We start from the raw sequence: 17,686 nt of genomic DNA on the forward strand, positions 1-17,686 counted from the left end.
CCAAACTATGACTTCCAGGAAAGATACCTTAATTCAAGGAAGGCCAAAGGGTCGGGAAAACCTCTGTCAACTGGATAGTACATGGTTGGCATCTGCTTATCCCTTGTTCCTGGGCTCCATGCTTTCAGTCTCTGATCCTGTAGGGGTTCCTCACTTGCTTCTCCAGAGCTGACTTTCATCTCTTGGCTTCTCTTGGCTCTCCCTAGAGAGAGAGCTTAACGTCTCATGGCAACATTTGCTGGGCTCCAAGTATCTCCAAACATCCATGTCTCTGTTCTTCAAGTGTCGGCATCTGTATCAGCTCTGCTTTGAAGCTTCTTTTGGCTCTGTTGTTTCTGAGGTTTCTCTAAAATATTTCCCCTTTTAAAGACTCTAGTAAACTGATTAAGACCCACTTCAAATGGGTGGAGTCACAACACCACCTAAACAAAAGTTTCCAACCTTGATGATATGGTATACAATCAACAGCTCACAATATCATCAAAGAATATATGTGAGTGAAGATTTGTCAATAAAAATATATTTTTAAAAAGTTTCCAATCTAGAGTATTGAATCAGGATTAGAATAAACAGTTGCCTCACAAGATTGACTCAGGATTAAAAACATGGCTTTTCTGGGGTATATAATACTTTCAATCTTGCACAACATATAGTGGAATATTACTCAGCCATGAAGAGGATTCCAGTTATAAAACTTGCTACAACATGGTTAAGCCTTGAAGACAAAATGTTGCATAAAGTAAGCCAGACAGACACAAAGGGACAAATATTGTCTTACCTCATTTATATGAAATAGGCAGACTATGAAAATTCGTAAGGTCAGAAACCAGAATACATGTCACGAGTGGCCAAGTCGGGATGGGAAATGGGAAGTTAATGTTCAAATGATACAGAATTTCTACGATAGGTGATGACAGTGGAGGAACAACGGTGGGAATGCAATTAACATCACTGATTGTATATTTGAAAATGGATAAAATGGCATTTTTTTAAGTTATATATAAGCTACCAGAAAAAAAAATATAGAACTGTATAATCCAAAGAGTGAACCCTAATATAAACTATGGGTTATAGTAAATAGTATAATATAATAATAATGTTAATGTTCCATCAGTTTCAACAAAGGTACCGCACTAATGCAAAATTAATAAGGAAAACTGTGTGTTTGACAGGGGTGTATATGGGACCTTTGTACTTTTGCATTACTTTTAAATTTCAACTGCTCTAATAAAAAAAATTAAGAATTCACAGATTTAAAAGGACCAAATAAAATCAGTAATTAGTAAACTTCAATAATCCCTATCCTAAGAAATCACTACTTATCATTTAGAAAATACTGGTCAATGTTCTATGGACTGTTATAAAACAAGTGTTTCAGGTTGCTAATGCTGCCAGAATGTAATATACCAGAAATGGACTGGCTTTTACAAAGGGGATTTATTAGGTAACAAGTTACCATTCTAAATCTGTGAAAATGTCCAAATTAAGACATCAAAAAGAGGATATATTCACTTAAGAAAGGCTAATCATGTCCAGGGTTTCTCTGTCTTACGGAAAGGCACATGGCTGGTATCTGCTGGTCCTTGTTCCCAGTTCATTGTTTTCTCTGTCTGTGGACCCTCTCTTAGCTTCTTTGGGGCAAACACTGGATTTCATCTCCTAGCTTCTCTTGATTCCCTCCAGGTTCTGGGTCCTTCAGGTTCTGTAGATCATTGCTTAACATCTCCTGGGGCAATTCTGTCTCCAAGCATCTATTCTTTCTCCAAACTATCTTCCTCTTATAGTACTCCAGTAAACAGATTAGACCCATACTGAATGGGTGGGGCCACATCTCTAGGGAAACAATCTAATTGAAGGGTCCCACCCACAACTGGATGGGTCACATCTCCATGGAAACACCTAATCAAAATATCCCACTCAACTACAGGTCTGCCCCCACAAGACTGGATTAGAAGAAGAGGGCTTTTATGGGGTACATAACATTTTCAAACTACAACAATAAGCAATAATAGGTCCTAATTATAATTAAAAAGGAAAAATATCTGATATATGATACAACACAGATGAACCTTGAAAACAACATGCTAAGGGATATAAGCTTGATACAAAAGGGTAAATATTTTATGATCCCATTTATGTGAAATACTTAGAATTAAAAATTCATAGAGCCAGAAAGTAGATTGGAGGTTACCAGGGGCTAGGGAGATGGGGGAATGAGGAGTTATTGATTAATGGGTAAAAGGGTTTCTGTTTTGGATGATGAAGAAGTTTTAGTAATGGAAGGTGGTGATGGTTGCAAAACACTGTAAAAATAATTAATGCTAAGAACTGTACTTTTAAATGGTTAAAATGGCAATATGTATGTGACATATATGCTACCACAATAAATGAAAAAAGATTATAAAATAATACTATGAAAAATTGTATGCCAATTACCAGATAACTTAGATGAAATGGGCAAATTCACAGAAATTAACTACTAAAATTGACTCAAGAAGAAATATGAAATCTGAGTAGACCTGTAAGTAATAAGAGTGAATTAGTAATCAAAAAAATTTCCACAAACAAAAGCCCAGAACCAAATGGCTTCAATGATGAAGATGAATTAACAATAATTCCTCAAAAACTCTTCCAAAACATAAGACAAGAAAATATTTTCCAAGTCATTCTCTGAGACCTGATACCCTGATACTAACACCAAAGTCATCACAAAAAAAGAAAACTACAAACCACAATTTTTCATGAATATAGATATTTGAATAGATTTTCCCCCAAAGAATATATGCTAATGGTCAACAAGCACATGGAAAGAAGATCAAAAGTTTTAGGAAGGCAGGCTGCAAGGAGAGGGCTCAGTTTCTTCTCCAGGACAGCTACTAGGGGAGTAGAAACGATACAGAACAGCTCCCAAAGCCACGACAGAGATAAAAAAGACAGTGTACCCCATCCTGGAACGGCTGGCTGGCTGAGAGAACCCTCTCTGGTGAGATCACCGAGGGGCGCGGGCTTCACCGGGCAGGGCGGCAAGCGGCTGGAGTCACTCCCTTCCCCCTCCCCGGGCCGGCTGGGAGAATTGGACAGGCGGTCCCCTCAAACCGCGGCGGCTGGTGCCCACACCACGCACGGGCCCCCGGACCAACTGAGAGAATTGGATCGGAAATCCCCAGGCCGCAGAGAACGGCGACGGGGGGGCCCCTTCCAAACCCATGACTCCACGGGAATGTGCACTCTCCCGGGCGAGCCGCTGCGGCTGGCGCCCTCCCGCCTAGCTTGGCGCCCAGGGCCGACTAGGAAATTAGGACGGGCACTTTCCCGGGCTGCGGTGGCCAGCGACCCTCCCCGCGTTCGGACCCCGGGCCGGCTGGCACACCCCGAAGCCGCTTCAGCTAGCAAACCTCCCGGACGGTGAGAGTTTTCCAAAGTTAAAGGACCCACAGAACCTTTTACTGGTGGGACCCGCAGACAAACGTGTGCCACGAGCACCACCTACTGGGCAGGATAAGAAAAACAGAACCCAGAGATTTCACAGAAAAATCTTACAACCTTGTTGGGTCCGACACCCAGAGAAATCTGACTAAATGCCCAGACGCCAGCAGCAGAAGATAACTGTCCACGCTCAGAAGATTGAGAATATGGCCCAGTCAAAGGAACAAACCAATAGCTCAAATGAGATACAAGAGCTGAGACAACTAATGCTGAATATACGAACAGAAATGGAAAACCTCTTCAAAAATGAAATCGATAAATTGAGGGAGGACATGAAGAGGACATGGGCTGAACATAAAGAAGAAATAGAAAAACTGAAAAAACAAACCACAGAACTTATGGAAGTGAAGGATAAAGTAGCAAAGATGGAAAAAATAATGGATACCTACAATGATAGATTTAAAGAGACAGAAGATAGAATTAGTGATTTGGAGGATGGAACATCTGAATTCCAAAAAGAAACAGAAACTATCGGGAAAAGAATGGAAAAATTTGAACAGGGTATCAGGGAACTCAAGGACAATATGAACCGCACAAATATACGTGTTGTGGGTGTCCCAGAAGGAGAAGAGAAGGGAAAAGGAGGAGAAAAACTAATGGAAGAAATTTTCACTGAAAATTTCCCAACTCTTATGAAAGACCTAAAATTACAGATCCAAGAAGTGCAGCGCACCCCAAAGAGATTAGACCCAAATAGGCGTTCTCCAAGACACTTACTAGTTAGAATGTCAGAGGTCAAAGAGAAAGAGAGGATCTTGAAAGCAGCAAGAGAAAAACAATCCATCACATACAAGGGAAACCCAATAAGACTATGTGTAGATTTCTCAGCAGAAACCATGGAAGCTAGAAGACAGTGGGATGATATATTTAAAATACTAAAAGAGAAAAACTGCCAACCAAGACTCCTATATCCAGCAAAATTATCCTTCAAAAATGAGGGAGAAATTAAAACATTCTCAGACAAAAAGTCACTGAGAGAATTTGTGACCAAGAGACCAGCTCTGCAAGAAATACTAAAGGGAGCACTAGAGTCAGAACCAAAAAGACAGAAGAGAGAGGTATGGAGAAGAGTGTAGAAAGAAGGAAAATCAGATATGATATATATAATACAAAAGGCAAAATGTTAGAGGAAAATATTATCCAAACAGTAATAACACTAAATGTCAATGGACTGAATTCCCCAATCAAAAGACATAGATTGGCAGAATGGATTAAAAAACAGGATCCTTCTATATGCTGTCTACAGGAAACACATCTTAGACCCAAAGATAAACATAGGTTGAAAGTGAAAGGTTGGGAAAAGATATTTCATGCAAATAACAACCAGAAAAGAGCAGGAGTGGCTACACTAATATCCAACAAATTAGACTTCAAATGTAAAGCAGTTAAAAGAGACAAAGAAGGACACTATATACTAATAAAAGGAACAATTAAACAAGAAGAAATAACAATCAAAAATATTTACGGACCGAACCAGAATGCCCCAAAATACGTGAGGAACACACTGCAAACACTGAAAAGGGAAATAGACTCATATACCATAATAGTTGGAGACTTCAATTCACCACTCTCATCAATGGACAGAACATCTAGACAGAGGATCAATAAAGAAATAGAGAATCTGAATATTACTATAAATGAGCTAGACTTAACAGACATTTATAGGACATTACATCCCACAAGCAGGATACACCTTTTTCTCAAGTGCTCATGGATATTATGAGAATAGAATATATCTATTCTCAAAGATAGACCATATGCTGGGTCACAAAGCAAGTCTTAACAAATTTAAAAAGATTGAAATCATACACAACACTTTCTCGGATCATAAAGGAATGAAGTTGGAAATCAATAATAGGCGGGGTGCCGGAAAATTCACAAATACGTGGAGGCTCAACAACACACTCCTAAACAACGACTGGGTCAAAGAAGAAATTGCTAGAGAAATTAGCAAATACCTCGAGGCGAATGAAAATGAAAACACAACATATCAAAACTTATGGGACGCAGCAAAGGCAGTGCTAAGAGGGAAATTTATTGCCCTAAATGCCTATATCAGAAAAGAAGAAAAGGCAAAAATCCAGGAATTAACTATCCATTTGGAAGAACTGGAGAAAGATCAGCAAACTGACCCCAAAGCAAGCAAAAGGAAAGAAATAACAAAGATTAGAGCAGAAAAAATGAAATTGAAAACATGAAAACAATAGAGAAAATCAATAAGAACAGAAGTTGGTTCTATGAGAAAATCAATAAGATTGATGGGCCCTTAGCAAGATTGACAAAAAGAAGAAGAGAGAGGATGCAAATAAATAAGAACAGAAATGGAAGAGGAGACATAACTACTGACCTCACAGAAATAAAGGAGGTAATAACAGGATACTATGAACAACTTTACGCTAATAAATACAACAATTTAGAGGAAATGGACAGGTTCCTGGAAAGACATGAACAACCAGCTTTGACTCAAGAAGACATAGATGACCTCAACAAACCAATCACAAGTAAAGAAATTGAATAAGTCATTCAAAAGCTTCTTAAAAAGAAGGTCCAGGACCAGACGGCTTCACATGTGAATTCTATCAAACATTCCAGAAAGAATTAGTACCAACTCTCCTCAAACTCTTCAAAAAAATTGAAGCGGAGGGAAAACTACCTAATTCATTCTATGAAGCCAACATCACCCTCATACCAAAACCAGGCAAAGATATTACAAAAAAAGAAAACTACAGGCCAATCTCTCTAATGAATATAGATGCAAAAATCCTCGATAAAATTCTAGCAAATCGTATCCAACAACACATTAAAAGAATTATACATCATGACCAAGTAGGATTCAACCCAGGTATGCAAGGATGGTTCAACTAAAGAAAATCAATTAATGTAATACACCATATCAACAAATCAAAGCAGAAAAATCACATGATCATCTCAATTGATGCAGAGAAGGCATTTGACAAGATTCAACATCCTTTCCTGTTGAAAACACTTCAAAGGATAGGAATACAAGGGAACTTCTTTAAAATGATAGAGGGAATATATGAAAAACCCACAGCTAATATCATCCTCAATGGGGAAAAATTGAAAACTTTCCCCCTAAGATCAGGAACAAGACAAGGATGTCCACTATCACCACTATTATTCAACATTGTGTTGGAGGTTCTAGCCAGAGCAATTAGACAAGAAAAAGAAATACCAGGCATTAAATAGGAAAGGAAGAAATAAGACTATCACTGTTTGCAGACGATATGATACTATACATCGAAAACCCTGAAAAATCCACAACAAAACTACTAGAGCTAATAAATGAGTACAGCAAAGTGGCAGGTTACAAGATCAACATTCAAAAATCTGTAGCAATTCTATACACTAGCAATGAACAAGCGGAGGGGGAAATCAAGAAACGAATCCCATTTACAATTGCAACTAAAAGAATAAAATATCTAGGAATAAATTTAACTAAAGAGACAAAAAACCTATATAAAGAAAACTACAAAAAACTGCTAAAAGAAATCACAGAAGACCTAAATAGATGGAAGGGCATACCGTGTTCATGGATTGGAAGACTAAATATAGTTAAGATGTCAATCCTACCTAAATTGATTTACAGATTCAATGCAATACCAATCAAAATCCCAACAACTTATTTTTCAGAAATAGAAAAACCAATAAGCAAATTTATCTGGAAGGGCAGGGTGCCCCGAATTGCTAAAAACATCTTGAGGAAAAAAAACGAAGCTGGAGGTCTTGCACTGCCTGACTTTAAGGCATATTATGATGCCACAGTGGTCAAAACAGCATGGTATTGGCATCAAGATAGATATATCGACCAATGGAATTGAATAGAGTGCTCAGATATAGACAATCTCATCTATGGACATTTGATCTTTGATAAGGCAGTCAAGCCAACTCACCTGGGACAGAACAGTCTCTTCAACAAATGGTGCCTAGAGAACTGGATATCCATATGCAAAAGAATGAAAGAAGACCCATATCTCACACCCTACACAAAAGTTAACTCAAAATGGATCAAAGATCTAAACATTAGGTCTAAGGCCATAAAACAGTTAGAGGAAAATGTAGGGAGATATCTTATGAATCTTACAATTGGAGGCAGTTTTATGGACCTTAAACCTAAAGCAAGAGCACTGAAGAAGGAAATAAATAAATGGGAACTCCTCAAAATTAAACACTTCTGTGCATCAAAGAACTTCATCAAGAAAGTAGAAAGACAGCCTACAAAATGGGAATCAATATTTGGAAACAACATATCAGATAAAGGTGTAGTATCCAGAATTTATAATGAGATTGTTCAACTCAACAACAAAAAGACAGCCAACCCAATTACAAAATGGGAAAAAGACTTGAATAGACACCTCTCAGAGGAGGAAATACAAATGGCCAAAAGGCACATGAAAAGATGCTCAATGTCCCTGGCCATTAGAGAAATGCAAATCAAAACCACAATGAGATATCATCTCACACCCACCAGAATGGCCATTATCAACAAAACAGAAAATGACAAGTGCTGGAGAGGATGCGGTGAAAGAGGCACACTTATCCACTGTTGGTGGGAATGTCAAATGGTGCAACCACTGTGGAAGGCAGTTTGGTGGTTCCTCAAAAAGCTGAATATAGAATTGCCATACGACCCAGCAATACCATTGCTGGGAATCTACTCAAAAGAATTAAGGGCAAAAACTCAAACGGACATTTGCACACCAATGTTTATAGCAGCGTTATTTACAATTGCAAAGAGATGGAAACAGCCAAAATGTCCATCAACAGACGAGTGGCTAAACAAACTGTGGTATATACATATGATGGAATATTATGCAGCTTTAAGGCAGGATAAACTTATGAAGCATGTAATAACATGGATGGACCTAGAGAACATTATGCTGAGTGAGTCTAGCCAAAACTAAAAGACAAATACTGTATGGTCCCAATGATGTGAATCGACACTCGAGAATAAACTTGGAATATGTCATTGGTAACAGAGTTCAGCAGGAGTTAAAACAGGGTAAGATAATGGGTAATCGGAGCTGATGGGATACAGACTGTGCAATAGGACTAGATACAAAAACTCAAAAATGGACAGCACAATAATACCTAATTTTAAAGTAATCATGTTAAAATACTGAATGAAGCTGCATCCGAGCTATAGGTTTTTGTTTTGTTTTGTTTTGTTTGTTTTGTTCTTATTATTATTACTTTTATTTTTTTTTCTCTATATTAACATTCTATATCTTTTTCTGTTATATTCCTAGTTCTTCTAAACCGATGCAAATGTACTAAGAAATGATGATCATGCATCTATGTGATGATGTTAAGAATTACTGATTGCATATGTAGAATGGTATGATTTCTAAAAAAAAATGGTCAGCACAATACTGCCTAATTGTAATGTAATTATGTTGGAACGCTGAATGAAGCTGCATCTGAGCTATAGTTTTTTTTTCTCTTATATATTTTTGTACTTTTTATTTTTATTTGCGTTTTCTCTCTGTGTTATCACTTTATTTCTTTTTCTGTTGTCGTGTTATTTCTTTCTCTAAATCGATGCATATGTACTGAGAAATGATGACCATACACCTATGTGATGATATTAAGAATTACTGATTGCATATGTAGAATGGATTGATTTCTAATGTTGTGTTAGTTAATTTTTTTTAATTAATAAAAAAAAGAAAAAAAAAGATAATGGGTAATCGGAGCTGATGGGATACAGACTGTGCAATAGGACTAGATACAAAAACTCAAAAATGGACAGCACAATAATACCTAATTGTAAAGTAATCATGTTAAAACACTGAATGAAGCTGCATCCGAGCTATAGGTTTTTGTTTTGTTTTGTTTTGTTTTGTTCTTACTATTATTACTTTTATTTTTTTTCTCTATATTAACATTCTATATCTTTTTCGGTTATATTGCTAGTTCTTCTAAACCGATGCAAATGTACTAAGAAACGATGATCATGCATCTATGTGATGATGTTAAGAATTACTGATTGCATATGTAGAATGGCATGATTTCTAAAAAAAAAAAAAATGGACAGCACAATACTACCTAATTGTAATGTAATTATGTTAAAACACTGAATGAAGCTGCATCTGAGCTATAGTTGTTTTTTTTTCTTATATATTTTTGTATTTTTTATTTTTATTTTTATTTTTTCTCTATATTATCGTTTTATTTCTTTTTCTGTTGTCTTGGTATTTCTTTTTCTAAATCGATGCATATGTAGTAAGAAATGATGATCATACATCTATGTGATGATATTAAGAATTACTGATTGCATATGTAGAATGGAATGATTTCTAAATGTTGTGTTAGTTAATTTTTTTTAATTAATAAAAAATAAATAAAAAATAAAATAAATAAGGAACAACTAAAAATAATAAAAAATAATACAAGTAAGTATATAATAAAGAATGTACATAACACAATAATGTGATATAAAATATAAACAATCTAAATTATATAAAATGATACATTTATATCCTAATGTAACCTTATTATGTGAATAAATCATTTTGTTTTGTTAAAAAAAAAAAAGTTTTAGCCATCAGGGAAATGCAAATCAAAACTCCAGTAAGTCCATGCACTTCCCCAACAAACAAACAAGCAAAACAAACAAAAGAAACAGAAAAATTCAACAAATGGTGCTGCAATAATGGACTACTCACATGGAAAAATAATGAAATGTGACCCCATAATACAACATACAAAAAAAAAGCAACAAAACAAACTCCAGTGAGATAGCCCTTCACTCTCAATAGGATAGGTAAAACTCAAAAAATTAAAATTAAAAAATAATAATAAAATACAGATAATAGCAAGTGTCGGCAAGGATGTAGAGAAATTGGAACCCAAATATATCGCTGATGGGAATGTAAAATGAGGCAGCCGCTCAGAAAACAGCATGGCAGTTCCTTGAAAGGTTAAATATAGAGTTACTGTATGACCCAGCGATTCTTCTCCTTGGTATATACCCAAGGGAAATGAAAACATATGGTTGCACAAAAATGTGTACACATGAATGCTCAGAGAATTCATAATATCCAAAAGTTGGAAAAAATCCAAATGTTCATCAACTGAGTTATAGATAAACAAAATGTAGAATATCCACCAATGGAATCATATTCAACAAAAAGGAGTGAAGTACTGATACATGCTACAACATGGATAAATCTTGAAAACATTATGCTAAGTGAAAAAAGCCAGACAAAAAAGACTTTGAATTGTATGATTCCATTAATATGAAATGTCTAGAATTGGTAAATCCATACAGATGGAAAGAATATTCACGTTTGCCAAGGGCTGGGAGGAAGGGAAATGGGGAGTGACTGCTGATGGGGATGGGGTTTCTTTTCGGGGTGAGGAAAATGTTTTGAAGTTAGATGGTGGTGATGGCTGTACAACTCAGTGAATATACTGAAAACCACTAAATTGTACAGTTTATAATGGTGAATCTTTTTTTAAAATATTTTTATCGTAAACAACAAACACAAACATTCTTGACATACAAACATTCTATACATGGTGTACAATCAGTGGCTCACAATATTATCACATAGTTGTGTAATCATCATCATGATCATTTTTTTTTGAACATTTGCATCTCTCCAGCAAAAGAAAGAAAAAAGAAAAAACTCATATATGCCATACCTCTTACCCCTCCCTCTCATTGACCAGTAGTATTTCAATCCACTCAATTTATTTAACCTTTTTTCCCCCATATAATGGAAAATCTTATGGTATGTGAATTACATCTCAATAAAGTGGTTTGTTTAATCTAAAAAATATGCACAAAGACCACTCATTCTACTTACGCTTAGTATACCACAATATGGACACATCATAATTTATTTTCCTAGTTCCCAACAACTGACATTTAAGATTTTTCCCTATCTTTTGCTTTTATGAATAATACTACAATGAACATATTTTTACACGTCATTTCACACATCTGCAAATACGTCCTTCGATAAATTCCTACATTGGCACTTCTGAGGCAAAAGCTATATGCAATTTTACTGTTGATAGATACTACCAAATTCTGCTCTTGAGAGCTTGTATCAATTTATACTCAGTAATGCATGAGAGATCAGAGTTATCAAAATTGTTTTTGATCTTTATTAATCTAATAAATAAAAAACAGAATTTCAGTATGGTTTTTGTTTTACTATTATTACAAGTGAGGTTGACATTTTTTTCATATTTTTAATAGGTAATTATTTTAACCTTTCTGTGAACTGTCACTTCTTATTCTTTACCATCCTTACTTTGGGTTGCTGGCTGTTTTTCATACTGATTTGCAAGAGTTCTTCATATACTAAGAAAATTAACCTTCAACGATATGAATTACAATTATTTTCTTGCCTTCTGAATTTATTTCTGGTATTTTTTTTCCCAAACAGAAATATTTATGTACTTGAATTTATCAATCTTTTCTTTTATTATTTTTTAATTTTATATCATATTTAGAAAGGTTCTTCTCATTCCAATATATTTTTCTAAATGATAGAATAGCCGTTATCATTTGGGGACCGAGATGAAGCATACACCGGAATTCTCTGTACCATTTTTGCACTTTTTTATGAGTCTAAAGTTATTTCAAAATAAAACATTAAAAAAACGAATGATGGACAGACAGGCTGACATATGATAAAGCAAATACAGTTAAATGTTAATTGCAGAATCTGAGTAATGAGTATAAGGCTGTGCACTGTGTTCTGATTTTCTACATGTCTGGAAATTTTATAATGAAGCATTGAAAAAGTGCTCCAAAGATGACTTATAGTAATTTTATGGTTTCATTTTTTACATTCCACTTATTGTTTGATCTAGAACTTATTTTGGTACAAGGTTAGTTTTTTGTTTCAATTTTTTAAATTTTACAAATAATAATTGAATACACTCTAGATATAAAAACTAAAACAATGAACCATGAAGACATAATATTGAGTGAAATAATCCATACACAAAAAGACAAATATTCTTTGACTTTGCTTGAAACACCTAGATTCAGCAAATTTCCCAGAGACAGATAATAGATTATAAGTTGCCAGGAGCCTGGATGGTTGGGGATAAAAAGTAACTGTTTAACGTAGTGTTTCTGTTTGACGTGATGAAAAAGTTGGGGTAATGTATGCTAGTGACAGTAGCACAGTATTGTGAATGTAATCAATACCACTGAATTGTACACTTGAAAGGAGTTCAAATGGGAAATGCTGAATTGTATATATGTTACTATGATATAAGTTATAAAAAATTAAAACAGCATTGAAAAAGTACAAGTTTCTCTCTGCTCTCCCTCCCAAACCTACTCTTTTGCCCAGAAAAGCACTGCTATATATATATCATGTATATAAACCAGTTCTTTCTCCAGGGTTTATATACATTATATAAACATGCATACATATGATTTTGCAGCTTTTAATTAAATGGGATTATACTATAGGTACTATACTGCAACATGTTTTGCTTAACTAATAATATGCCCTAGATGTCATTACTTGTTAATTAATATTGATCTATTTTATTCTTTTAAACAGCTGCATGGTATTCCATAATATGTCTATATATAATTTATCTAACCATTCCCTATTCATGGACATTTAGATTGGTTCTAATTTTAAGCTTTTAGAATTATTTAATAAATATAACATTATATACACATATTTCTATAGGATAGACCCTTACAGTTGATTTTCTGGGTCAGAGAGAATGATCATTTTATATCAAATACCTTATAGCTGGTTTTATGACTTCATCTATACAATGTAAGTCTTCAATGCATTTTAATCTATTTTTATATGCTACAAGGTAGGAACTATATTACATTTTAAAAGTTGATTTTCACTTATCCAATCAAACTCAGTTCTGTTTCGGTTCTTAGTAGAGACATGACAATTTCCCTTTACATTCTTTGCTTAAAGATCCTATCTTATCCTTCCATTTTCCAGTTTCCCTAATTGTCTCAACCTTCAATTATCTCTGCAACTGTTCTTTGAATACACACCAAGATTTTTTCTGGAAATTTCATTAATTGCATAAAATAATTTTACTTACAACAAGTTCCAAAACACCATCCCCTTCATCAGCATTTTCTATCATAGTAGCTCCAAATCCAAGCTCTCGGATGAACTCTGCTATCATCGGGGGTTGTATAACAGCAGGATTATACCTTACTTCTGCTTTGCCAGCCATCAGAGCCACAAGTACAGAATATATTCCTATGGGCATTGATAAGAAAAACAATTAGATAACATTCTTTATTTTAAAAAATTACAATTTTTTCCAGCATTTTTCATTTAAATACAAACTAAGATCAGTCTGGAGGAATTTATTACTTAGGTTTTTTTTTTTGTATGGGCAGGCACCGGGAATCAAACCTGGCTCTCAGGCATGGCAGGCAAGAACTCTGCCTGCTGAGCCACCGTGATCCTATTACTTAGCTTTTAAACAAGTATTGAACCCAAACCAAATAAAACTACTCATAAAGGAGACCTTATTTCTAAAATGTTTTATTATGGAATTTTCAAATATATATAAATATGTATATATGCATAAGAAAGAGAGAGTAATAAACTTGCTATACCCATCACCCAGTTTCAACAACTTAACTAACGTGGTTTCACCTATTTTCCTACCCACTCCATGCCCTGTCCTCTACCTGGATTATTTTGAAAGAAATCCCAGATATCATATCATTTCATGTATAATTACTTCAAAATATATGTCTAAAAGACAAAGACTCTTCTCTTTAAAAATAGCTATAATATCAGTATCACACATAAAATAAAATTATAATTCCTTAATATGATCAAATATCTTGGCAGTAATCACATTTATACATTTGTCTTATAACTGTTTATTAGTTTATTTCAACTGAAATCCAAATAAGACCCAATTGTTTATGGGGAATATCCAGAAGCTAGCTGAAAAGAGTTCTGGAGAACCTCAAACACTTATGAAATTAGTTATTACAGTTGAAGCAAAGTATCTAAGAATGTATCAACATACACATTATAATGTTATCAAATAATCATTTCTTAAAATTCTCAAGTTTTGCTGTCTGGAACACACTTATTTAAAAAGTTCTTATTCCCAGAAAAAAAGTGCCACACAATATTTTAATAAAACAAAGGAATTTATTTTTTGGCAGTTGTGCTATTATTCTCTGGAGAAAACCTTTTGTTAACAACTGCCCCACTTTTCTAGGCCAGCTATTTCTGTCCTTACCAGGAAGAAAATTAATTCCACATAGCAGAAATAGCAGTTCTTTCTAAGAATCTGTGGCACCTGGTGGCCATCTGACAGGGAAGAGGATTACTAGGCCAAAGGTCAGCTCTACGGTTTAATAAAAAAGAAAAAAAGTTCAAATATTAATTTAATAATATTTCAAAATAAAAAACCAAAGTTCCTAATTTAGCCTACATTTTCTACATAAAGTGTTTGCATTCTGGGCTTAGTGGGTACCAAATACTTCAGATGATCGACCTATGGGAAAGTGATAGTTATAAGAGAAAGGTATAGAGCAAGTAGGAAACAATCTTTTGGCTTCAGTTGGATGAAATCCACAGTCAAACAGGAAGAAATAGAAGAGAAAATCTGATTTTCAAATTTCAAACTCATGTTTAATACTTACATAAATTATAAATAATTTTTTAAATTATTACTTCAAATTATAATTAGAAATCTTTCTATTCATTTTTATAGGCATAATGCAGAGAAAATTTAAGGAAGACCAATTTGTAATTTTTTTAAAAGTGAATGCAGGGCTGGCTACAGTGGCTCAGCAGGCAGAGTTCTTGCCTGCTATGCCAGAGACCCGGGTTCGAATCTTGATGCCTGCCCATGCCAAAAAAAAAAAAAAAGTGAATGTAGACTTCTAGGAAGATAACAGCCTAGGATAGGGTGAATTCACCCCTACACCATGGAACAAGTAGAAAAAGGACAGAAAACGACTGGGACAGCAGTTTCAGAGTACAAGCAACCAGAGAGGGACTTCTACATATAGGTAGGACTTTTCGGATGAAAAAATGGAGAAATTACAATTGAAAGGATGGGGTGAGTTTACTCATTCACGACTATACCTAGGGCAGGCTGTAATATGCAGATCTGAGTAGGTGCCAAAGGAGTGGTACACCCCCACACTTCCATATCTGCAGACAGCTTGAGAGATCTTCCCTCTCAGCTCTGCAGCCAGGAGTTCCCCTGTGGGTACCTGGAAGCCAGCAGTCTTGGTTTACCTATGCACAGAGACCTTGCTGCAGCACACAGTGCCCACCCCTCACCCCAAGGTAGACTACTGTGGTTGCCTGGTTTTGGCAGAAACTATGCGGCCCTCCCCTTGGGGGGAAGAAGAGGCCCAAAGGAGAATCAATCTGACAACTGGCCAGTGAAAGAGACACTCTGGGTCCTGCTCTCTCTTTCCTCCAGAGGCCCAGAGCACTCACAAAGTACATGGGCAGAGAGGTGGGGATGAGGGAACAAGCCATGATGTACCACCAGGCACTCCTGGGTTGGCTGTGAGCAGGGGAAGTTGAAACTCTCAGTCCCACAGCCAAACGTCACTCCACGAAGGAGCCTGGTAACCACCAGACCCATTATTCCCACAAGGGGTTTCTCGGCTGAGGTACAGAGTGCCACCTCCCCATCCTTGGGGTTGGCAGCTTTCAGCACACATGGAGACCTGCAGTCTTCATTGGATTTACACCTGGTCTGAATCCTGCCCAGCTGGCTGCCACAGTTGGGGAGAGGCTGGCCTGAAGGCAAGAGGTATCCCAAGAGCACCATCCACTGGGAAGACACAGAAAGTACACTCTGACAAACTGCCTTTCTCCCTAGCTTTTAACAGATCTTCATTAGAGTTGCACTTTCTGCATGAGGGCCCACCTTGGTTTGGAGGGGAATTACTGACAAAACCAAGCACAAAAGGAGACCTTCAATGCTAATTAAATCAACCACAAAATCTGAGATGTACGAGGGATGTCAACTTTCAAAATAACCTTATCAAGTTACTCAAATGCAGATAAATCAATAAAAAATCACTAAGCACATGAAGATGTAAGAAGATATAGCCAAGTCAAATGGCTAAATTAAAAAGCCAAAGTCATAGAACAATTAATCAAAGATGTTCATACAATTCTCCTAAATAACTTCAACGGGTTGGCTACAGAGATAAAAGATATCAAGAAGACAGTAGGGGTGGGCCATGGTGGCTTAGAAGGCAGAGTTCTCATCTGCCATGGTGAGACCCAGGTTCAATTCCCAGTGCCTGTCCATGTTAAAAAAAAGAAGAAGAAGAAGACACTAGAAGAGCATGAAGAAGTTGTAAATTTTTTTTTTAATTGCAATCGTTTGGAAATGAAAGATATTGCAGCTCAATTAAAAATATGCTAGTGAGACAGACTTGGGGCTGATAGGCCATCTCCTGCTTTGCACCTAGCAATAAACTTTTTCCCTCTTTGAAACCCCGGTGTCTTAGGAATTGGTCATTGGAGCACATTGGGGTGAAAATGTCCTGCTCTAGTCTGTTAACAATTTGGCAACTCCAGAAGGGATGCTACCTGAGGCTCTGGAGCCCCAGCAAAGCAAGTAAGCCTGGTAACTGAGCCTTTGTGGCTGCTGGACTGTATTCAGTGTAGAGGCTCAGCAATTGGGATTTTCTCGGTTCTGCCAGCATTCCAGAATGACATTTTAGTACCTTAAAAGGCTTCAAAGAGAGAAACTGTTTCCAGTTCCAAGTCCAGACATCTGACTGAGTAAGTGGGTAAAAGTGGATTGATGAGTTAATATGGCAAGTCAAGTCCCCCTCAACCTGGTTTTGAGGCCCAGTCCCACTCCCAGAACAATCCCCATTACTGTGACCTCTATACCTTTCTGTTTTGGGGGTACCATTCTGTATGGCGTTTGAAGCCCTGACCTGAGGTTTTCTGTTGCCTATACTCCTGGAAAATAAGTAATCCAACAATTAATTTGTGTTAAATGAAATTAAGTAGGTCTGTTTAACTGTTAGCCCGTGTGTTGCATAGGTATAATAAGTATTTAATGCTTGTTTAACTGTTAATCACTGTGTTATACATTTAATGCTTGTTTGTTAGTTGCTGTGTTCAATCTAATTATTAATTTGTGTATTACTTAAACATTAGAAGTACTAAGTGTCCTTTTTGAATTTAGTAGTTAGTATGTT

General features: G+C 36.0%; 1 protein-coding gene across 4 annotated transcripts in view; it reads right to left on the reverse strand.

Annotated features, from left to right (window-relative positions):
• ATP7A (ATPase copper transporting alpha) overlaps positions 1-17,686 on the reverse strand; it is a 320,386-nt gene that overhangs the window by 83,449 nt on the left and 219,251 nt on the right. For all 4 annotated transcript variants that reach the window (XM_077144962.1, XM_077144963.1, XM_077144964.1 and 1 more), the window contains one exon: positions 13,561-13,724. In XM_077144962.1, coding sequence (XP_077001077.1) covers positions 13,561-13,724 — 164 coding nt within the window. The remainder of the gene's footprint in view (positions 1-13,560; positions 13,725-17,686) is intronic.

This window comes from Tamandua tetradactyla, chromosome X (genome assembly GCF_023851605.1).
Source record: "Tamandua tetradactyla isolate mTamTet1 chromosome X, mTamTet1.pri, whole genome shotgun sequence".
NCBI classification, from domain to species: Eukaryota; Metazoa; Chordata; class Mammalia; order Pilosa; family Myrmecophagidae; genus Tamandua; species Tamandua tetradactyla.